General features: G+C 51.5%; 1 protein-coding gene across 1 annotated transcript in view; it reads right to left on the bottom strand.

The window, feature by feature from the left end:
* The window catches only part of Trpm2 (transient receptor potential cation channel subfamily M member 2), a 45,702-nt gene extending 33,011 nt beyond the window's left edge, over positions 1-12,691 (bottom strand). Inside the window, 6 exon segments of the mRNA XM_040732160.1 lie at positions 1,197-1,363; positions 2,033-2,213; positions 3,733-3,907; positions 11,025-11,113; positions 11,852-12,094; positions 12,174-12,691. Of these exon segments, the coding sequence (XP_040588094.1) occupies positions 1,197-1,363; positions 2,033-2,213; positions 3,733-3,907; positions 11,025-11,113; positions 11,852-12,010 (771 nt within the window). The 5' untranslated portion in view covers positions 12,011-12,094; positions 12,174-12,691.
* Positions 12,692-23,658: the final 10,967 nt, after the last annotated feature.

Here is a 23,658-nt window from a genome sequence, read left to right as displayed (position 1 = left end):
TGTCAGCAGTGACAAGAAACTTTCTCTAGTCAGACTATATTGTCCTCAGATTTCCCTGACTGCGAATGAAATGTCCATGTCCTCACTAGGACAGATCCAATGTGTCCTTAGAAAACCCCACTTAGAGAACCAAGTTATCAAACTCAAATCTCCATTCTTAAGTAGCTGCTGAGCCAAGCTCTGGGTGTAGCATTACCGGGCAGCCCAACTTGCCACTGACTGCCAGAAAGCATGGCTCTGTGGAATTCCAGGCTGGAGGCCTCTGAGCATAGATGTTCAAAGCTAAAAGCTCAGGCTTAGTGGTTAGAAAGCTGGCTCAGTCTAACCCAATGCTTGTTTGGCCGTGTGGTCCTGATCACTCCTTTCCTCAAAGCCCATTTCTCATCAAAGCAGCTCTTGGGATGTACCCCCACCTGGGAATAATCAGCACGTGGAGCCCTCCTGTAACCCTAAGTCTGTCCATGATAGATGGCCCCCCTGCTCACTGTGTCCGAGGTATTGTATTACCTAAGTCAGAACCGAGCCCAAAGCACCACTTCCTTCTCCAACACTCGAGATGACACCCAGCACTTTCGCTGACACACAGCACTCACTCACGCTACACACAGCACTCACTCACGCTACACACAGTACTCACGCTACACACAGCACTCACTCACGCTACACACTGATACACAGCACTCACTCACGCTACACACAGCACTCACTCACGCTACACACAGCACTCACTCACGCTACACACAGCACTCACTCACGCTACACACAGCACTCACTCACGCTACACACTGATACACAGCACTCACTCACGCTACACACAGTACTCACTCACGCTACACACAGTACTCACTCACGCTACACGCAGCACTCACTCTACACACAGCACTCACTCACGCTACACACAGTACTCACTCACGCTACACGCAGCACTCACTCTACACACAGTACTCACGCTACACACAGGACTCACTCTACACACAGCACTCACGCTACACACAGCACTCACGCTGATACACAGCACTCACGCTGATACACAGCACTCACTCACGCTACACACAGCACTCACTCACGCTACACACAGCACTCACTCACGCTACACACAGCACGCTCCCTGCAGTCTCTGTAAAGAGTTGGATTTCTCTCCCTCGGCTCCCAGCCTTCCTCCTGTGACCCAGGCTCACTCTGGAGTAACTCCTCACCTTGGAATTGATGAGACCTTCGCGGTTGTGGATGGTGCCCCACGTGGCCACACCAATGGTGATGACTTCTCCGTCTTTGCAGCTGCTGCTCAGGCTGAAGTCCCGTACCGCTTCACCCACCTGCTTCATCACGCCGGTGTGGGACCCCCCAGTGATGATCCAGGCCCCTGGGGAAAGAGACGGACCTTGCCTCTAGGCCCCAATGTGCACCTTGCCAAGCCAGTACTGACACCCAGAGTCCCTCTGTACTCCTGACAAGGGACTTCATCAGATTCAAGTCTATTGGCAGATATGCCTCTAAGGCAGGTTTAAGGAGGAGACACTGTGCTGTGACAGTATCTTCCTGATGCCTTTCTGGAACCTGAACTCCGACATTGCAAAGATGACAATGGGACAGACTCCCATCTTCTCTCCGCAGGCCTCTTCTGACATTAAAATAAAACCTAGGGTCCAGAGAGATAGCTGAGTAGCAGTTAGGAGTACTGGCTGCTCTTCCAGAGAACTAAGTTCTGTTCCCAGCATTCATGTCAGGAAGGCTCATGGCCACCTGTAAGTCCAGCTCCAGTGGAACCAACGTCATCTTTTGTCTTCCACAGGCATCAGAACACAGGTAGCACATACACACACACAAACACACACACACAGACACGGACACACGGACAAACGGACGCGGACACACACATGTACACAGACATGCAGGTATGCAGGCACTAAGTAAAAATAAATCTTTTTTTAATCTAGCACATAGCAGTGGCAACACAACTGTAAACATCAGTTTATATATAGTGTGAGCTGAGAGGCAGCTGGGCATCATGGGAAGTGCTCATGGCACTCACCTGTGGTCTGGGCCACCTTGACCAGGCCCCTCCGGAAGATGCTCTTCAGCCTCAGCCTCATTTTAAAGTTCTTGGCCCCGCCAGTCACTGAGATGAGGAGGTTGGGGACATCCAGGCCCCAGTGCTGGGTCATGAGTTGGTAGATGACACTGGAGGGCGTGTCCTGGGAGACCCGGACATACTGCAAGGGAATCATGAGCTGGTAAGGGCACCTCGCAGAAGACACAGCAAGGCAATCTTACAAGGCACAGGTCACCCTGCAGGGGCAGTGAGGGCATCCTGCAGGGCAAGGGAACCCTGAGAGAATGGCCTCAGCCTTCACACTCAACAGAGGGGGTCACCCGCGCCCTGCCTGCTCAGTGTTGGGTTTGTTTTTTATTCTTTACTCTTCTGTCTTCTGGGGCAGGGGCCCTCCACCCAGCTCCCAAGTAAATCACACACAGAGTCTTATTGTTGTTTATGAATGCCCAGCCTTAGCTTGGCTAGTTTCTAGCCAGCTTTTCTTAAATTAACCTGTCCACCTTTTGCCTCTGGGCTTTCCTGATCTCTTGCTTCTATAAATCTTACTTACTCCCTGGATTGCTGTGTAGCCGGATGGCTGGGTGGCCGGGCTCTGGTGTCCTCCATTCCTTGTTCTCTTGCTCCTCCTTCATCCTCCTCCTATTCTCTCTGCCTGGCAGCCCTGCCTATCCTTCCTCCTGCCTTGCTATTGGCTGTTCAGCTCTTTATCAGGCGTTTTAGACAGGCAAAGAATCACAGCTTCACAGAGTTAAACAAATGCAACATAAACAAAAGTCACACACCTGAAAATAATGTTCTACCACAGCTCAGCTTGGGGCTGGACACCTTGAGCTCACACCCAGGAAGAAAAGTAGCCAGCCATGTATAGTCAAGACATGGCTTGTAAGAAGAGGAGGTGAGGTCTGGAAGAGAGGCCCCAAGTACAGGGGCTCCCTAGGTAAAGCCAGACTATTCTTTACAAAGCCCCTGGGCCCAGTTCCCTCTTTCAGACTTCCTCTCTCCACTTCCTCTCTGCTTAGGGATCACCTCAGACCACCCCCCACAAACACCCTCCTTATGTCACCCCCCCCCTGCACTGGCTCCTCCCTGTGGTTTAACCTCTACCCCATCTGCTTCCTGTTCTCACACCCAGCTCTGGCACCCTCTGCTGGCTCCTGACCTGTCACTGAGTTCCCTGCTTGGTGTACACATTATCTGCCCCTGGATGTGAGGGAGAGGGGAGGGGGAAGTTGGCAGCCCCCTGGCTTCACACTCCAGAACACCCTAAACCCCTGGTGGACTGTGTGTGTGTGTGTGTGTGTGTGTGGACACTGGACCATTCAGAATGAACTCATAGCCAGGCGGTGGTGAGACACACCTTTAATCCCAGCATTTGGGAGGCAGAGACAGATGGATTTCTGAGTCTGAGGCCAGCCTGGTCTACAGAGCTAGTTCCAGGATAGCCAGGGCTACACAGAGAAACCCTGTCTCGAAAAACAAACAAACAAAATGAGCTCATGCCTCCCTTAGGAAGCCCTGTACTCCTCCCTCTGCTCACAAGCCTCTTTTTGCCTGAAGAGCACCAGCCCTGTGCCATTCCTCAGTGTATAGTGGGTTCCACGCACCTACATGCCTACTCTCATTCTCCCCCTACCCTCCAGGAAATCTGCTGCAGTGTCACAGGGTGTAATGGAACCCACCTTCCCGGCTTTCTGGCTCAGGCCTGTGAAAACAATGTCGCCAAAGGCATCTGTAGGCATCTCAAGGACATGCTTCTTCGGGTCCCATTCCTTGCCCTGAAAGGCGTGAGGCTTGGTGGCAACCTCCAAGTTCAAGTGTTGTTCACGGGTGTAACCACATTCGCACACCACCTTCCTGTGAAGATACCAAGGTTATCACAGGAATGCAATGCCTCTGGTGTTCTCTACAGGGACACCAGGAGGACCAGAGGAGAGCCAGGACGCTCATACCACCCAGCAGTGACAAGGCGCCCTGCCTGAGTGTCAAGGGGACCATGTGGCAGTGAGTATGAGGCAGCCTGGCCCTCCCAGCCAGGCGGCATCAGCAGGAACCAAACAAGGATAGCCTAGCCGGTGGCGTTGGACTTAGAACTTCTCCCAGGTGTCAATGAAGAGATGCTGCCCCCCCCCCCCAGACAGGGTCAGGACCAGCTAAAACTCAAAAGTGGGAAAAACCATCAGTCACAACAAGCAAGTCAGCCACGATCAATACCCACATCAGGATGGTATGGGTGTGGAGTTATCTGGGGAGGGTTTAACAGCACCCAGGTTAAAAATGCTTCCACGAGTGACTAAAAGTACCCTAGATTGAAACTGCAGCTTCTACAAAGACAGGGAGCACAGCAACTAGAAATCTCAGCGCTGCAGCAGGTAAACTAAGAGAGAGGAAAATAAACCAAAATAGAAATGCATAGACATGGAGCTATGGGGAGCCGCAGAGTCCCGGAAAAGAAGGAAAAGCCACACCTACAAAGCTGTGTGAAGAAACGATGCCCAATTTCCTGTTGAACAGCCCACCCTCCCCCACTACCCAACTCCATCCCCCTACCCCCACCCCTGCCCACCAGTCCGGCTATGCCTCTATGTATCAAAATATCAAAGATCTGTGTGGAACATTTGAGCTCAAGAGTGGTACAACAAAGCTCTTCTCATTTTTATTACTAAAGCAAATGAAACATGAGGTGATGTTTCCATCTAACTTAAGTAAATACAAGTGCCACCAGATGATGCACCTGGTGTTCTGTCTTTTCGTCTTTGGTTACATGAAAAGAACCAAGGGGGAAGGGTCTAGGCCCTGCCCTATATGAAATGACAGACTATGGACACCCCCATGGAGGGCCTCACTCTCCCTGGGGAATGAGGGGATAACGGGGGGGGGGGGGGTTGGTGGGAGGGCACGGGAAGAGGGGAGGGAATGGGAGAGGGACCTGGAACTGACTTGTGAAGCAACCTTGTTTCTTATCTAAATTTAAACTGGAAAATAAAAGAAAAAAAAAGTACAAAAAAAAAAAAAAGAACCAAGAATACTCCTCCCAGGCCTTTCCCACAGAGATAAGGTGGACACGCCACGGGGATTCCCTTGTGTCCTTGTTTTCAAGTGTATTCAGTCAGTTATCACGGTTCATGCAATTCTTTCTGAAAGGCCACCTTGTGGGAAGAACATTCCCCACGCTGCCCCACCCATAGTTCAGAGGAAGTTCAGTTTTCTTACACAGGTTCTCACAACTTCTCAGGCATGCTTCAAAAATAAACAAATAAATAAGCCTATAGATCCAAGAATCTGAGTGAGTCACAGTGTAAACCCAGAGACACATGCTTAGAGATGACATCACCAAACTTCCAAAACCAAAGAAGAAAAAAAGCTGGACAACAGTGAGACCAAAATGGTACCTGCTGATTCCTCTCCCCTACAAGCTTTTTGGTTTTGTTGTCGCTGTTCTAATCTGTATGATTATTTTGCCTGCATGTGTGCCTGGTACCCAAAGATTCCCTGGAACTGGAGATAGAAGCAGAGATGAGGAATTCACTTTACGGGTCCTGTGAATTGAACCCTGGTACTTTGAAAGAGCAGCTAGTGCTCTTCACCTGCTGAGCCATTTCCAGCCTCACAGAGATCCGCCTGCCTCCGCCTCCAAGTTCTGGGATTAAAGGCATGTGCCACCACACCGAGCTTAAAAACAACATACTTCTTGTTTGAAGCCATAAAGAAGAGGTTCAGTGCTGAAAGATTTAAAAACTACAACCCAGAATTCTATACCCAGCAAGACTATCCTTTGAGAACGAAGACATCGAGGAATGCTCTTAGCTGAACTACCATTAAGGAGATTTGTCAACAGTAGAACAAGCCCAAAGAATGGCTAGAGGGAGTGGAGTGTAGCTCAGCTGGCAGGGTGCTTCCTGGCTTGCTCCAAGGCCTGGGCTCAGTCCCAGCACTACGTGAACCAGGCATGGTGAGGCACCCCTGTGACCCAAGTACTCAGGAGGTGGAGCTAGAGGCAAGATCTTAAGTTCAAGGTCACCTTCAGCTACATAGGGAGTTCAAGGCCAACCTTGGCCACTTGAAACCCTGGTTTTTGTTTTGTTTTGTTTTTTTAAAGGAAATTATCTAAAGGGAAGCGAAAGGACAAATGAAGACATTCTGGATATCAGAGAGGAAGATGAAACACTAGAAAGAGCGAAAACATGAGTAAATACATTTCATTTCTCTTGAGTTTTTAAAATGATGTTTTACGCTTGGACTGGGTCAAACACGGTATTCTAAGCAACTGTAGGTGAGGACTGATAAAAGGAGGTATTTCTGCACTCGGCTGCAACTCTCAGCATATCAGCATCCTGGACTGTGACACCCTTTGCTATGTAACTTCAATAACCACAGCAGCTACAAAGCAGCTGAACCGAAACAGAAAGAAAACAGAAAACAAAAACAAAATGGCACATTTAAGCCCGAATGCAGCAATAATTGTACTAAATGTGAGTGATCTAAGTATACAGCAGGCATGGTGGCACACACCTTTAGCACTTGGAAGGCAGAGGCAGGCAGATCTGTGAGTCTGAAGCCAGCCTGCTTTACAGACAGACAGACAGACAGACAGAACTAAAACAAACAAATGACCAAAAACCAGGACCTGGTTATTATCTACAAAGTCTCACATCAAATATTTACAATTACTGGGGGAGGGCCTGGGCCCTCCCCGGAACTAAATGACAGACTCTAGAGATTCCCCCATGGAGGGCCTTACCCTCCCTAGGGAATGGAGTGGGGATTGGGTGGGGGGCTGAGAGAGGCTGGTGGAGGGAGTGGGCGTGGAAGGAAGAGAGAGGGAGCTGGGACTGACATGGGAAGCAAGCTTGTTTCTAACTAAAATGTATAATAAAAAAAGTGTTTAAAGAATTATTTACAGTTAGAGAATTGTTCAACAGTGAAAGAGTCGATGCAGGAACATGAATGGAACTCAGGGGCTACGAGTCAAAAGGCACAAGCCTCCACCGTGTAGTGCCATCTGTGTGACACTGACCCGGGGGTGCGTGACTCTATGCATCTGACTTTCTCTAAATGACAAATTTACAGGAAATCGGTATGAAGACTGGAGTACTGGTTGCTACAGGGTGAGAAAGGGCGGGGTGTGTGTGTGTGTAACCACAAAGGCCACATCTGTGGCAGTTGAGCCGTATGTAGCCTGCCTGAGTGGTTGCACATGGCTACGAGTGTGACGGAAGGTCAGGGTGCACTCTGACCAAGGCTGAACTCTCGGTTTTGATGTAGCACCACTATTATACGGGACAGAGCTACCGGGACAAGGAGGCTGGTATGTCTTTCCTTTAAATCTGCAATTCTTTCAAAACTAGAAGTGGAATACATACAACAGAAGCCCAGTACAAAAGAGAAGAGGCAGGCATAACACACTAAGCCCCACAGAAGACAAGCAGAGCTGAGGCAGAGGATGTATCTAAGCCATGCAGACTCAGACCCAGCCCAGCAGGCAACGACGGCTGGGCCAGGAGACGAGATCATATCTTCCTGTCACTGCTGCTGCAGGGTTTGGGAGTTCCAGCTCAATTCTCCATCATTATCACTAAAGGTTGCATTCCCTGGCCCCACTCTGAAAAATCATATAGACCCCAGGCACTTTTGGCTTGCAGGGACCTTAAGGGACACTTGTGTGGTCTCACTTTGTGGCTAGGGTTAGCGTGAAGGCAGCAACATGCCCCTGAGATGAGACCTGGCTGTTGTATCTTGGCCTGGTGATGCCGAGGATGCCAACAGGCAATACCAAGCTATCTCTTTTCTCTCTTCTTTCTCTTTGATGGCATGAACTTTTACACACACACACCAAGGTGTTCTCCATCCTGGCCCAGAACAGGTAGCTGTACTGACTGTGTCAGGTAACCCAGAAATTAAGGCTGTGTCTTGCCCTATTTTGGGCATGAACAAGAATGGCATGCTGAGAGGAGGGGAGAGCTCTAGGGAGATACCCAATGCTTCCAAGTCCCTCTCCCAGATGTGATGACCCTGGCCTCACTCAGCACCCATGCTGGAATGCTGAAAAGCTTCCCAACCCTGTTTCAAGCTCTACACTCTATGGATGAGGCTGCGGGATAGGAAAGAGGCGATGTGCCCACAGTTGGAAGGAAATGCTCAGACACATGGGGGAAATGTCTGGTCTGGAGTGGCAATGGTACAAAGGGACATAAGACACATCCGTGCTGCGGTGAGTGTGACCACTGGTAAAGGGGGACTAAGAAGCAAGGGGGATGATGGAACCAGGCAGTAAAGGTTCCGGGCCTGACAGGACAAGCGGGGAAGGAAGTTCCTAAAGCAATTGGTGGCTGTGTTGGTGAATCAACACAGCTCCTAAGCTCTGTCCTGAATAGGAAGGATGCTGGCCACTTCCTCTGCTCCTTTGCCTGCCCCATGGCCAGTAACAGCAGAGGCACACTCTCTAGGGACCGAAGCAAAGGAAAGGTTCAAAACAGGTGCCCCCGCCCAGCACCTGGGGCTGAGTGGGCAGGGGCTCCACCTGCCAGGGAGACTGCCTTCCACCTGGAGGCTGGGAACAGGAGTCCTGCCCACCAGGTCTATCCCGCTGCTTTGACACTTGCTGAACACTGGTGTTCCTTCCAGTTTGCAACTAGGTGGCCACACGATTGTCAGCACACACAGGCTCTGTGGTGGTTCCAGTGTGAGTGGCCCCCACAGGCTCATATGTTTGAATACTTGGTTCCTAGTTTGTGGAACTGTTTAGGAAGGATTGGGAGGCGTGGCCTTGTTGAAAGAGCCATGTCATTGGGGGTGTGCTTTGAAGTTTCAAACCCCCTTCCCTCTCTCTCTCTCCTGGTTGTTGTCTCAGCATGTGAGCTCTCAGCTACTGCTCCAGCGCCATGCCTGCCGGCCTGCTGCCTCTTCATGGAAATAAACAGTAACTAAGACAGGCTGTCTTTGGCTTCTAAGGCAGAAGCCCCAGCATAGGCAACTGGAGAAGGCACTTTCACAGCCACGACCCTCCACTTTGAGGAAAACCATCAGTGAGCATCCTAACTCTCAGTGAGCATGTGGGGTGGCCTTGGGGACCCCAAAGCTCACACAGACCACATCAACTGAATCAGCATTTACTTTCTCTCTAGGCCCTGCTTAGCTTCAGGGAGTGAGGCTGATTACCCAGATTCGAGCAAAGCCAGTGTGTGGGAGGCACATAGAAGCTATGGCCAGTGTCCCTTCCCCTGGTCTCCTTGGGGCGTGAAAAGGGCCGTTCTTCCCACATGGAGCCCCTGGTCCCTTTCTGTGTTGGTTCCTCAGTGTCTATACAGAACGGATTCTAGGCTCCACAGACACGGAAATACCAGGGCATTCAAATCCCTCCCATGTGTCAGTTATAGCATTTGCGTAGAATGCACAGTCAATTCTCCTGTGAACCAGGGGTTACAGTGTGGACACCACAGGAGCCATCGCATTGCTGAATGACACGAAAGGACAGATAGGGTTTTGTTTTGTTATTTTTCAGGGAAGTTTGCTGGAAATTGATTTTTCCCTAAGTACAGTAGGGTTCCTGGCATAAAGCTATGAACACCATGGTGGTGACCTCTCCCTCCAGGACCCATACCATTATTACCCAGAAGCAATGAGACTCTTCCCTGAAGAGAAACCAGGTCCCCAAAGCCTCCAGGCCCCTGAGTTTTCACCAATCACACCTAGAGAGATCACAGGGCTCAGAGACAGCATGATCACTCAGTCTGAACATGGTATAAGGCATCTCCTTCCCCTATGTCATTCAGAGCAGAAGGGCCAGATGCCATCTGTGTGTCTGGCCCAGATGCCATCTGTGTGTCTGGCCCAGGAACTCATAAAGTCACTCAGCCTTGGCCGTAGCCCCAAAGGACCTGAGCAGTGAGCAGGAGGGACAAGCACTAAGCCCCCAGGCACAGCACAGCCATCAGTGAGAATGAGAGAGACATAGGCATTCTGTGGGGAAGACTACATCCCATACAGATTGGAATCCAGGGAGGCTACGCTGAGGAGGTGGTGTCTGCCATCAGCATTGAGGGGTAAACAGGAGTCCCCATGGAAAAGGGAGTGAAGAAAGTAGTGGTTGAAAGAGGGCTGCTAACGTGAATCCTCACCCAGTTCTGTCTCAAGGACCCCCCACCTCGCCTGACGTTGGTGGCGCACGCCTTTAATCCCAGCACTCGGGAGGCAGAGGCAGGCGGATCTCTGTGAGTTTGAGGCCAGCCTGGTCTATGGAGTGAGTTCCAGGACAGCCTCCAAAACAATACAGAGAAACCCTGTCTCGAAAAAACAAAAAATAAATAAATAAATAAATAAATAAGGACCCCCACCTCGAGAACAGTATCTAAGGGTGCTGCATTCCCAGGAACAGGAATGGGTCCCCATTTGCTCCATAGTCCCTCTGACTGTCCCAACTTGCAGGCAGCTGGGGAACAACAATACCCAGCTGCCTAGAGTGACCGCTAACACCTCCTATCTCGTCTTAGGAGAAGCCATATTCTCCCTGTGGGCTAAGTGAAGGGAGAACAGGAGGCCCAGAAACCTTGCAGCAGCAGGACCCTCTGACATGGCTTTCAAGGACCATTTGACCTGTGGACTTCCCATAGGTCCATACAGTTCCTGGATCCCTGACTCTGTGGAAACCAAGTCCTGGCCCACCAGGCTTGATCTGAATGTCGCTGCTGGACAACCACAAGACTCAGTACGGGTCACCCTCTGCCATAGGTCAACCTATTTAAAAGCACATTCCATACCCCAGGGAGCTCTTAGGGACGTGAAAGAGATGAACTGGGCATGTTCCTCCAGTGTCTCCTGAAATGAGATTGAGAGGCTTGGGGACTCTCAGCCTGGAATGATCACCAGCTGCTCCTTTACCGGCCCTAGCTGAGGTCACACAAGTGGGTCTGATTAGCCATGCACACTGCATTGGGAGAAATGGACTGGAGACCTTAATCAAAACCATGCCACTTACCCTGCGTCAGAGAGTTTGGGACTTTCCACGAAATACACACACTGCTTCTTCTTGATGTTTTCAGTAATCCATGAGTTGAGGTTTTCTTGCTGGGAGTCAGAAAGAGCATGTTGACAATACGAAGCCACTCACTCCCAGGTCTCCCTTAGACACCTCTCTACTCCCTGACCAACTTCCACTGAGGGACCCAACGCCACCCCAAAACTTAAAAGCTCCCTTGCTTGGCATCTGGATATGTACTCAGGGACAGGGATGAGACGATGAAATGGTGTTCTCTCGGGGATACTTTGTGCTCAGCACTTTACAGATTATATGTCCACCTTGCTTTCCTTGGAAAGGACATGATATGAGAAGAACATCTGGGGTGAAAACCTGATTTGTGGCTTTGAAGACACCCTCCTGCCTGCCGGCCCACCAGCCTGCCTGCCCGCCTGCCCACCTGACCACATACTCAAATGTACTTTCAACCTGATTATTCAAAGGTTTTCGGTGACACTTTCCTGTGACCTGAGGTGCTGCCCCTGGACTTCACAGAAAGATAGAGGAGCTAGAGTTATTATGCAACAGGGGAAGAGAAGTGAGGGCTTCCAGCATCCAGCGTGCATGGCCATTTCCCACGGAAGGGGAAGCCTCTGTAGCTGAGCAATGTTCAGTAAGCAGTCTGGCTGGTGTTATAACATATCCTGGCTCTCCTCATCCAAAGAACATTTCTGAGTTGGCAGCGTGAGGTGGGCAGACCCGGGTAAGAAATGAGCCTACCCTGTGGTCACTGACTGTCTTGACTAGCCCAGGGCGACCTAACCAATGGTCAGCCAGCGGAAGCCTACCTTCTCAATGTAGGGGCACAGAAGCCTCCTGCTCTTGGAAAGGTTGCTGTTGCTTCGCCGGAGATTGGGGACCATGCCCAGATCGGTGGCCCTCCTGGCCTCCACCCCAAAGCCCTCCTCTTGCTCAGAGACAGTTCTTCTTCGGTCTAAGGACTCCATCCTCCGAGGCTCCAGATTCACCCCAGCAGAGAGATCTCTAGATGCCTCGAGGGAAGTCTTTTCTCATTTGTGAGGCTGGGGGTTCTGAAAAAACACCCAAGAGAGCTGTTAAAATATATCTGAAAGAGGAAGACAAGGCTGCGGTTCTGAGAGACACACCCACCTGTTTCCTCTGCGGAGTCTTCATCTATTTCCCCTCATTGGCCCAGAGTCCTATCACCTTGGACAGTCTACAAGCACAGATGCGTCCGAGGATCCTCGGGGCCCATTCTTAATGGTTGCAATCTCAGGTGTCTCAATGGCTCCACCATTCACCAGCTCCCTGAATGAGCGCCCAGACCAGAGAAAGGAGACAAATTCCTGTGGCCAACACATGCCCTGGTGTGTGCCCTGTGGTTCTGCATCTCATGATTACAGAAATCAGTTGGTTTCTTTCATTTTCCAAAAGGAAAACGAAAGACTCTGCTGCCTACAAAGTAGGTTTCGGGAAGTACCATAATGTTGCATCCTGAGTAGCCAGCCATTAACGACAGGCAGCCTGCCGGCGCAAACCCTTCCTCGTGGCCGTTTTGCCGAGGCCACAAAAAGCTGCCAGTTTTCCTCAGTTAACAACTAAAGAAAATCCGTGGTGGCCTGCACCTTTAATCCCAGCACTTGGGAGACAGAGGCAACCAGATCTCTGAGTTTGAGGCTAGTCTGGTCTACCAAACTAGTTTCAGAACAGCCAGGGTTACACAGAGAAACCATGTCTCAAAAAAAAAAGAAAAGAAAAGAAAAGAAAAAAGAAAGAAAGCAAAACAAAAGAAAAGAAAGAAGAAAAGAAGGAGAAAACAAAGGTATTCAGTCCTGCAGGGCTCCCCTGGGCCTGAGATGTACCTCCTAATGCTGTCCTGTGATGTTAATCACCCTTCATTCCATTGCTCCAACAGGCATAGAAGAGGGGTTGTCAAGGAGCAAAAAGCAACCACACACATCAGCCTCTCCCTGTGCTGAACACCACTCTCCAACGCCAGGTCCCCAAGCTGTTTCTCTGCCCAGTTTCTGGTCAACACTCCTTCCTTGGGGCTCTCAGGGCTGAACTGTGGCTACAGCTGCTGGCTTCAGGTAGATGCTGTGGCCCCTTGATCTGCCATCCCCTCCCTACCCCCCATTCTGTTCCCAAGAATAACTCCTCAGCAGAACCCGAGGGTGGTGAGGATAAAAACTGGCCAGCCTCTTGTGCAGCTGTGAGAGGACAGGACACAGCTTGTCCCTTTGTGACTTTCCAGAGTCTTGTCTTGTACACTCAGTAGCCACCCGCCTTGCCTCCCATCTACAGAGAGACAAAGGAGCCCAGGTGACAGGAGAGGACCAGAAGCCAATACAGCAGCCAGTGTGGAGAGACCTAGACTAGAGGCAGCTGCCCTGAGATAGCCTACCCTCCAAATGCCAGGAGCACAGTAGGCATGAGTGTCTGATGGCTTCACCTGTCCAGAGGACTCTGAGGTATTGACTTTCAGACAGCTGCTGTATCAACATGGCCACTGTGTCTCTGCAGATGTCCTGGAAACCCAGCTGCAAACAGCCCTGAGATGCCCACTCCCCTGGACCCATAACTGCCCTTAGCCCATACTGTGACCCTGGCTCGGACCCTTTCCCTCCCCATCCTCTGCCCAAAAGGAGTAAATGGCTATAGATGACCCAGAACTGACAATGACCTTACTCAGCCCGTCTAGCCTTCAGTGGGGTTACCCAGTCAATGACACTTACATGAAGCTTTGCCCACACTAACTTACAACTAAACATCTCCATAAGCCATTAGCATAGGGGTGTGTGTCCAGAGCACTCCAAGGTTAAAGAATAAATGGACAGACAGATATACAGAGAGCACTTGGCAGTACCTACACCTCTGGATACAGAATGTACAACATGACATCTATAAATCTACCCGGATCATCTGGTCTGCCTTTAGTAAGCAGCAGACAGGGACGGAGCAGGACCCCTACATGGGATGAACTTTCAAATATGAGGTCTACACACAGGCACTAGTAGGGACTCAGACATGCGGGGGGGGCAGAGGCACACCCTTCCATACAGCCTCACACCAACTGAGCCCAGCCTCTCATTAGGAATGGATGTATAGCCAAATGCAATTGGACTCCGGGAACATGTTCCAAAATGGCATTTGAGCTCAGGACCTCTGAACCCCGGGTGTATCTGGGCACCCCACCCACCCAAGCGCACAGAAGTACCAGAAAACATAAGGGGCTTTATTGTGTGGGGGCGGGGAGGGGCTTGTGAGCCCTGGCTGGTGGCTGGGACACCACCTTGCTCACTGTAAACTCTCTGGCACTCAGGCTTCTCGCTAGTTCTCTATGCCCCCAATCCTGGACATACCAGCCTGGAAAGCACTTCAGTTATGATAAACATCTAGACACAGGAAAGGGCACAGGAGCTAATTAATGTCCCAGTCCCCTGCGAGGGTCCAGAGCAGAGCCCAGACCACACCAGCTGGCATTGAGCCTGTGCCGTGTACTAGCTCCAGAGCCTGTACCTAGGTGCAGCTCAAACCCTGCAGCCCCTCAACACCCCCAACTTATGCCCCTATCCCAGGGCACATCCTCCCCCCACCCAAGCAGAAATCTCTGCACCAGAATGCAGACTGCACTCCAGCCCATGCCTGCACCAAGGTCCAAGAATCGTTGCACTTTCTTCAACCATACTCAAAGGACACAGCAAGGGACGACCCTGCACCTCGCATTCCCTCCCGGGGCTAAGGAGCACCCTCCCCGCATTCCGCCTAAGCTCCTACAACCAGCACTCCCTTCCCCCAGTCGAACCCGCATTTCCTCTCCAGATGCTGGGTCAGCGCCCCTTCTCCAGTGCCGGGTACCTGCTCAGAGGCCGCGCACCCCAGCGTCACTCTGCGCAGCTGCGCAGGACAGCAGCAGCAGCCCTGACCCGCATCTCAGGGCTAGGCGCAGCCTGAGTGGCCCGCCCCGCACTCTGCGTCACTCAGCCTGATTGCGAGGCAGCTGCAACTAAGAGCGTGAAGCCAAGCATGTGCTGCCCCCCTTGAGATGCTCCACCTGCCGGTCAGTCAGCCTTCTCAGGACACCTAGTGACAGATGCTCAGGATAATGGCATTTGCGGTCTGAGGGTCAGATCTTCAGCAAGCCCTGAACCACAAAGGCAGCCTGGGATAGAGAGTCGGGGGAGCCTGTTGGACCTGGCTCAGGTAACTACCTGACTACACGGGTCTCAGAATCCTCCTGCTAGAAGTCCCTTGCAACTATCATCACACTAGCAGCACCAAAGCCCCCCCCCCAAATCCCGGGGAGTGACATTAGATCTGAAGGCAACATCAGCCTCGGGATCCCCCAAAACCCAAATTGAGCCTGCAACGGGGCTGGTTCCAGGACCCAAAGATGCCCACCCCCCAGTTACCCTGCATGCATTGTGCCTGGTTCCTGAGAGTGACAAGAACCACACTGACTCCTAAGAATCCAGCGGTGACTTCCTTAACCATTCTTTCATCCCCAAATCACACTCTGCCTTCTCCATTCCCAATGCCAGTAGGCAATGCCCAACAGAACTCCTGAGCCGTGGGCCTCAGTGCCAGGAAAGTGAGGAGGATTGACCTATGACCTAGACAGTGGAGGATCTACCCAGGAAGTCATGCCTGGCCAGCAGCTTCCTCCTTCGTCTCCTCCCCAGGGTACCAGTCCCCTGTCCAGATCCTGATGCAGCATCCTTGTGCGGCTGGCCTATGGCTTCCCCACCCTAGACGAGCCAAGCTGTAGAGAGTAAAGAGCCCTGTGCATACAGATGAGACAGGAGAAGCCAGGGAAGTTTAACACACAGCTCACCTCTTCGACCGCATGAGGTGCAGAGCTGCTCTTCCTGGATGATGTCGTTCTACAACCTGGTGATCCTTGGCTGTCTGATGTGACAGGCTCTGCCTTACCTCCCAGCCTAAGTGACTTCTATGTTACCTTAGGGCCAGGCCAACCTGGATTCCCATAGGCCTTATATTTAACTCCATCAAACTTCCTAGACCCTAAACCTTGGGCACTATCTCTGAGTCAACAGTACCCATTCCTAAGAAGCCAGATGTACTTTGTAAGGCAGCCCAATGTAAACATGTCTAAATGGTTGTGTACTTGGGACTGGGGAAATTGTTATCTGAATACTTTTTGCAAAAATTGTGCTGTGCTTAAATGTGGCTAAAGGAAAATGATCTGGGCCAGCCTGGGTTACATGGATCGTTTTTTTCCCTGCCTGCTGTAAAGCCCACAAGGGAGTCACCACACCAACCAGCCTGCTGACACTCACCACTGAGGTTGCCCACCATCTCCCTGTCTGGGGAGCCAACCCAGACTTCATGGAGCCATGGCAAAGAAGCACTATTTGCAGGGACAACACTTCACAGCTTTTTATGGCATGTTATTAGAAATAAATGAAATGGGAGGGGCTGTCTCTCCTCCAGAGCAGTTGCAAGGTGGGTCACAGGCCAGGCAAATGTACACATGGTTATCAGGGCTGTGGCTGCCCTCGTAGGCTGCATGCTGCCCGGGCACCCAGATCCCTTCCCTGTCCGCTGCTGTGTTCCCAGCAACTGGCAACCACAGTTCTCCGAGTGGTAGGTTATAGAACAAGATGCCATGCCCAGGAGACATGCCCAGACCTAGGGTAAGAGGTAAGGGGGTGGATACCCCCATGCCAGCAGCACATGGACCTATGCTCCTTCCCTAAGACATCTCATTAGCTGAAATCACTATGGGCAGTTAATATTTCATAAGACAGTAATTGCAGCACGACCAGCTGATGAACAGACTGGCCTCTGGTTCCAAGTAGCCCGGGGGCCCTGTGGGAACATCATCTAAGGTGAAATGGCCAGTGAGCCATGCATCTCCCATGAAGTGTCTGTGCTGTGTGGCCCCGAGTGGCTCCTTCTCTTTTAGAGAAGAACCACAGGTTACAGGAAGGCCATATCACATCTTCTAAGATGCCATCACAATGGCATTTTATGAAATATCCAACCATAAAAACGATGGGCACCATCCATAAAACTCAGATGCAGTATGTGCTGATCTCGCCAGAAAGTCGCCTCAATTCTGACGAAAGAAATATTCAGCACAAAAAGTTTTTTTTATTTTTATTCTTTTAAGGCATGGGCATTATGCCCAAGACAAAAAGCCCCTGCTTGGGCAGCAAAAAGAAAACCACAGAAATGTGGTGGTCTGATGATGGTTCTCTGCATAGAGGTCACGAGTGAGAAGCAGGCCTGAAGAAGAAGGCTGTGGAAGGAGAAGAGTTCTGAGCCCAGAGCACCACACTTTCTCTCTAGAGTACGGCAACTGCTCTGTCCCAACGCTGACTCTGCCTTTGTGTTAGGAAACTCAGCCATAGGAGATGTGTAAGTGGATGAGCACGGCTGTGTGCCAATAAAACTTTATTTACAAAAACCAGGCAGAGTGCCAGATATGGAGGGAAAGCCAGGCTTGAGAGTGGGGAACACCCTCACTTTCCTTCATCGAGGGAGTCAATGGGTCCTCTGCATTCCAGAAACATCTCAGCAAAAGGACTGCTTGAGAAACTCAGTGGTGAGATAGCACTGCAGGAAGTTGTAAGACAAGCAGCTGATGTCCCCTGGGAGCTCCCCACTCACTGCTGAATGCTAACACAGGCACAACGCCACCCTAAGAGCTGCCTTGACCCCAGGGCCAAAAAGGTCACAGGACATTCTCAGTAAAAGTCAACAGCACATACCCATATACACATAGTTAGAAACAGATACAGAATCTAACAAAAAGGTCTGTCTTTTAACAACAAAAAGAAACCTTAAAAACAAAACAAAAAGCCCAACTTTAAAAAGCATATGGATACGAGACATTAATACACAGCCTATGTGAGATGAGGTTGTCCCCTACTGTATGTGAGACTCAAAACTGGTGCGCAGGGAACACATGTGTAGTCATCCACTGTGCCTGCCTGCCCTCTGAGAACGCTGCCTCACACTGTGGTTGGGAGAGGCCGGAAGGTCAAGCCTCCACAGCAAGTTCTGAACTGGTCCTGGGAGGAGAGACCAGCCAAGGCAAGCCGGGCACCGCCAGATGTGGACCTGTCCTGGGGAGCCCCAGTAAGGACTTTAGAGCAATAGCCAGCACAGGTGGCCGTTTGTCCCCAGCTCCCTGGCTGTAAGTGCCAAAAAGTCCTGCGTGGGTTAAAACCGTAAGAGGTACCTGACCCATGTAACCACTGAGACCAGAGATGGCCTCTGATTCAGAGAAGAGTCGCTGTGAGGGGCTGGAGAGCTGGCTCAGACAGTGACAGCATTGGCTGCTCTTTCAGAGGACCCTACTTCAGTTCCCAGGACTCAAGCGGCTGCTCACAAGCGCCTGTAACTCCAGCTCCAGGAGGTCAGGTGCCCTCTGCTGGCCTGTGTTTGCAACTACCCAGGACTGGGCGCTGAGTTTCATCGTTTGGGGGGCCTTCAGATGGAGGAGGAAGGAGTAGGGCTGGAAAGGATGGGCACTGTGTGGAGAATTCCTTCCCTAGAGGGAACCAGTGACATTGCTGGGATTACTTAGAGGGAGGTAAGAGGTGAGTGGGATCATGGAGGGGAGCGGAGCACCAAAGAAACTACATTGGAGCCGGGCGGTGGTGGCGCACGCCTTTAATCCCAGCACTTGGGAGGCAGAGGCAGGTGGATCTCTGTGAGTTCGAGGCTGGGCTGGACCGATAGCCTCGAAAACAATACAAAGAAACCCTGTCTTGTAAAAACCAAAAAAAAGAGAAAGAAACTACATTGGAATGCCTTCACTCAGCATGGATGACAGCTTCCCCGGAAGCCCTCACAGATGGAACCCCTTCCATTAACCTCCCGTGTCTATATGCTCCCTCACATCCTAAGACCACAAGGCCTCATGTAACTAGGGCAAAGTAGGACACAAAGGGCTGGGAGGATGGGCTAAACTCTCTGGGGAGGGACATTGGACCCCCTTTCTAGGAGAGAACATCAGTAGTCAACAAGACTACCCCTGGTAGCCTCTTGCAAATAGGCACAGTTGATCTGGCGACGACGGCATTCTACAACAGCCACCCTCCTCTTCTGCAGGGGCAGAAGAGAGGTGGACCCCAGGTGCTGTGTAGCTGTTTCACCTGAATTGAAATGTTTGCTCATTAAGGGAGGCTCATAAGACTGAAAAAGTGAAGGAAACACCCAAGGCTCAGGAAGCTCAGAAACTTACAAGACTCACAGGCCCCTTCCCAAGGTTAGATAGCCAGCTACAATTGCGAAGGAGAGACTGACCCCACTGCCTGAAACTTGTTCAGGAAGCTTGATGGAGACAGCTCTGGTGAATGGCCACCCATGCCCCTGTAATGAACCCCAACAAACTCATTGGTACATCAAACTGAACTGTGGATTGTGTCTCTGATCTATTGTCATTACCCTATAGATGCTTCTTTATGTGTCTCCAGGAAAAGCCACACAGCACTAGAGGATGAACCTCGGCTCCACAGAGAGTAAACAGCAGCAGCAGGAAGTATGAGTGCTGAGGAAGCCAAGCAGGAGAATGAAGAAGGGTCTGGCTGCTCATAGCAAGACAATGCGGGCCTGGGAGTAGCCTGCTCTCCTGGCAGCCAGGACACTCACAGAGCAGTCCACAGACTACAGGTGGGGTGGTACACAGCCAACTCAGGGACAGTACGTGACCCAGACATGGCCAGTCCCCAGATGTGAGCTCAGGGAACTAGACAAAGCACTTTTCCTTCCAGATATGAGAAAGGCTCTTCCTGCCAGATACGAAACTGCCTGCTTCGTACCAGACGGCCAACCACAGTGGTCTCAGGTAGAGCACAAGATGAGGCCATGCCCTGAGAACTGTGGTTGATCAAAGGTGGGAAGCCACTACTCAGGAAGGGGAGGCAGGGCTTCAGTTTCAGATTAAGTCATCTGGGGTCACTTTCTTGTCTGTGCCAGGTTGTTTGCCAGAAAGCACGCTCCTCCACATTTGAAGTGAGACCTTTGTTAAAAGCACCAAACTCCATGCGGTCGTTACAGCACAGGGAAGTAGAAGTCTGAGAAGAGAAACTGCAGGGTTCAGGGAAGCCCCTTGGCGGCCCTCCTCAAGAGGGACAAGGGCACTTGAGGATCTGGGGAGCCAAGTGCCCCCCACTGAAGATGCAGGGCCAGACAGGGTGCTTCAGGGAGTGCATGCCTGTGGGGAGAGACTGTTGTCTGCAGAGGAAGGACTACCGCTACATGCACTGTCTCTCACCACAGCGACCTTCCCATGAGGTCATTGCTGCTGTTTCTCCATCCTTCAGATCAAACCAGCCTGGAGTTGTTGTCGAAGGGAGTCCTGGGAACATAGCTAAGGTCCAGCAGTGCACCCCAAATCTATGAACCTAGGATTCTCTCGTTACAGATCTCAGCAGAAGCCGTCAGAACTTTCCACACCTCCAGCAGCCACCAAACTTGATACCATCTGCAGAAGTCTCAGAACTTGCACGATAAGCCTCCCCTCCTCTCTGGCAAAGGTGTCAGAGAAATCTGAGAGAAGAAAGTGCATCCAGGGAGACAGTGGCGTGCTTCAGGAACTCAAGGGGGCACGGGTCTAGGTCAGCTGCCTATGAATCCTCAGTGAAGGAAAAAAAGAAGTTAAAAAAAAAATGAGCTGGGCAGTGGTGGCGCACGCCCTTAATCCCAGCACTCAGGAGGCAGAAGCAGGAGGATCTCTGTGAGTTTGAGGCCGGGCTGGTCCAACAGCCTCCAAAACAATACAGAGAAACCCTGCCTCGTAAAAACCAAAAAAAGAAAAACAAAAAACAAAGGACATGACTGCTCCTAGGTATGGTGACAGAGAAAGTTTAATGTAGATAAAAGGGAGAGCATAGCCAGAGGCAGGGACATCTGGAAGAGTCAGAGAGGAGCCAACCAAGAGGGACCGCTTGGGCCAAGAGACTAGCTAGGGGAGCACACGAAAGAAGCCAGGTAACCAAAACGGCCGCATTGTAGAGACAAGGGCAGCTGGGGGAAGGGCAGCCCAGACCCTAAGCTGCAGTTTAGGGTAGAGGGCAGGGAATGCTAGCCGGACTCTGTAACAGGTAGGGATTGAGGGGTGCTGGGAGAACCTGGTGGCGAGATCCACTCTGGTGTGTTAAGCAGGCACCTCCTTAGTTCTGGCTTTGAGACCTACCACAGGGGGTAGGAAAAGCCACAGCCCTGAAACCAAAGCTCTGTGCTGCTTCAGCCAGACCTCTGACTCCACAGCATGGCAGCGGGGCCTCTTTCCCTATCAAGAGTCTCCAGGAATAGCCTATCTGCAGGGAGGTCTCCGTGGAGCTATGGATGGGCAAAGGTCAGATACCAAGACTGGAAAAGCTGCAGAACCGGGGCTTGCCCACAGCTTGACCCATTCTCTGCCTGGGCCACCCCTCACCTTGGCCACTCCTGTCTAGGTAAAAGAGGGAAGAACTGGGCTAGTCATGCCCAAGCTGAACAGGGCAGCTACTGCACACTTTCCCATCAGCCTCAGCTCACAGGCGTTTGCTCCAATGGGACACAACTCCACCACAGGCCTAGGCCTCTCCCAGGACAAAAGGGAGCAGGAGATGGCCGCCTCCTCCTGTCAGATGCTCCCGCTCCAAGTCAGCTGCCCTTTCTCCAGCCACTTTTCTCTCATCCACGCCCTTCTTGCACAGCCTCTGCTGGAGTGGCCAGAGGACCTCTCTAAGATCAGATAAACTGAGCCCATAAAGACCTTCCTGCCCCAGCTGGGGAGATGGCTCTGTGGCTAAGAGCACAGACTGCTCTTCCAGAGGACCTGGGTTCAATTCCCAGCACCTACATGGCAGCTCACAATTGTCTGTAATTCCAGTTCTAGGGGATCTGACACCCATGGCAAAACACCAATGCACGTAAAATAAAAACACCGGGGCTGGAGAGATGGCTCAGCAGTTAAGAGCACTGGCTGCTCTTCCAGAGGTCCTGAGTTCAATTCCCAGCCACCACACGGTGGCTCACAACCATCTGTAATGAGATCTGGCTGCCCTTTCTGTACTGCAGGCATACATGCAGAGCATTATATACATAATAAAATAAATCTTAAAATAAATAAATAGTAACACCAATGCTCGTAAAATAAAAATAAATACATAAAAAAAACCTTCCCGCCACATTGGCTAGGCTGAGCTGTTCTCTGTATCTTTCGGCGCAGGCATTATTGTTTTCAGAGGGAAAGAATGACGTACGTGTGGGAGTCAGAGGGATAAACCAATCTTGGGGGTCTGTTCTCTCCTTCCACTGTGGGCTTCAGGGAACAAACTCGGGTTTCCAGGCTTTGAGCAGCCGCTGTCTTTAGCCACCGCTGTCTTTAGCCACCGCTGTCTTTAGCCATTTCGCCAGCCCCTTAAACCAGTTTTTGGTAAAAGCAGGCCAGGAGGTCAAATGGAAAGACGGGTCAGCGGGGAGTCCTAGAAAAGTTTCAAGAACAGCCTGTCACCTCCGAAAGGCCTGAGGTCCCCAGTGCTTGTCCCGGTGTAATCTGTAGGCCATGAAATTATATAGAAGTTTCAACCTAAAAATAAACTCAGCGCCAGGCTCTCCAGAACAAAGCAAAATTCATTTATGTCAGGATGCACACTGACTGATCACAGGCTTAGGGTTAGGAGACTTTCAAAAACATAAAGTCTATCTTCTGTTTGGGTTTTTGTTTTTAAAGATCTTGTTGTGCTTGCATGTACGTGGGATTTGCAATCGAGCTGTCTGTTGCACGCGGAGGCCAGAAGAGGGCGTCGGATCTCCCGGAACTAGAGTTACAGAAGGTTGTGAGCCTCCGGGTGGGTGACGGGAAGAGACCTGAGTTCCCCGAAAAAGCAACAAATGTTGTGAACTGTTCCTCCAGCCCCAGCTCCGCCCCTCGCCCCGGCACGGTTGGGGTGGGGGTGGGGGGGCAGGGGATGGCAGAGGCGCGTTCCCAGACTGGGTTTCTCTGTGTGGCCCTGACTGTCCCAGAACTCACACTTGTAGACCAGGCTGGCCTCAGACTCAAAGAGATCCTCCTGCCTCTGCTTGGCTTTGTTTTTTTGTTTTTTGTTTGTTTGTTTGTTTTTATTTCTTTTTTAAGAGAAGGTCTCACTCTCTAACCCAGGGTGACCAGGAACTGTTTGGCTCAGGCAATCCTCCTGCCTCCGCCTCTGAGTGAAGCAACTACAAGCAGGCGCCAACGCCCGGTGGCAGGTTAGCAGTTTTGTAACTCAAAGCCTTGGTTTGGGCGCAGGGGTGACCTCCTAGGGATGAGGATACGGAGCAAGCAGCCCAGGAGGGGTTTCTACCGGAATCCCCCACGAGGACTCCCTCATCCTTCCCCACTTGGCCCGCTTTCACGGTGGCAGCTCCGTCCTTTCCGATGTCCCTTTCCCACCCCCGCCAGCCTATCACACTCCTGCAGCCTGGGGTTCTAGCAGACCGCCGACCTCCACACGACAGGAGGTGCAGCGGCAGCAAAGCCCAGAGCCTTGCGCATGCGCAAGAGCGGCGGCCCGTCAAAGGCACGGGGCGGAGCCTCTTGCCCCGGAAACGGAGCCCTTCCATTACGTTCGCGCAGTTCCGCCCTCTCTCCTGGCTGCCAATCCGATCTCGGGCCCCGCCCCTGGAGATT

This window comes from Mesocricetus auratus, unplaced genomic scaffold (assembly GCF_017639785.1).
Source record: "Mesocricetus auratus isolate SY011 unplaced genomic scaffold, BCM_Maur_2.0 Super-Scaffold_100027, whole genome shotgun sequence".
Lineage (NCBI taxonomy): Eukaryota > Metazoa > Chordata > Mammalia > Rodentia > Cricetidae > Mesocricetus > Mesocricetus auratus.
The sequence above is the reverse complement of the archived record's forward strand: the minus strand, read 5'-3'. Positions and strand labels throughout refer to the sequence as shown.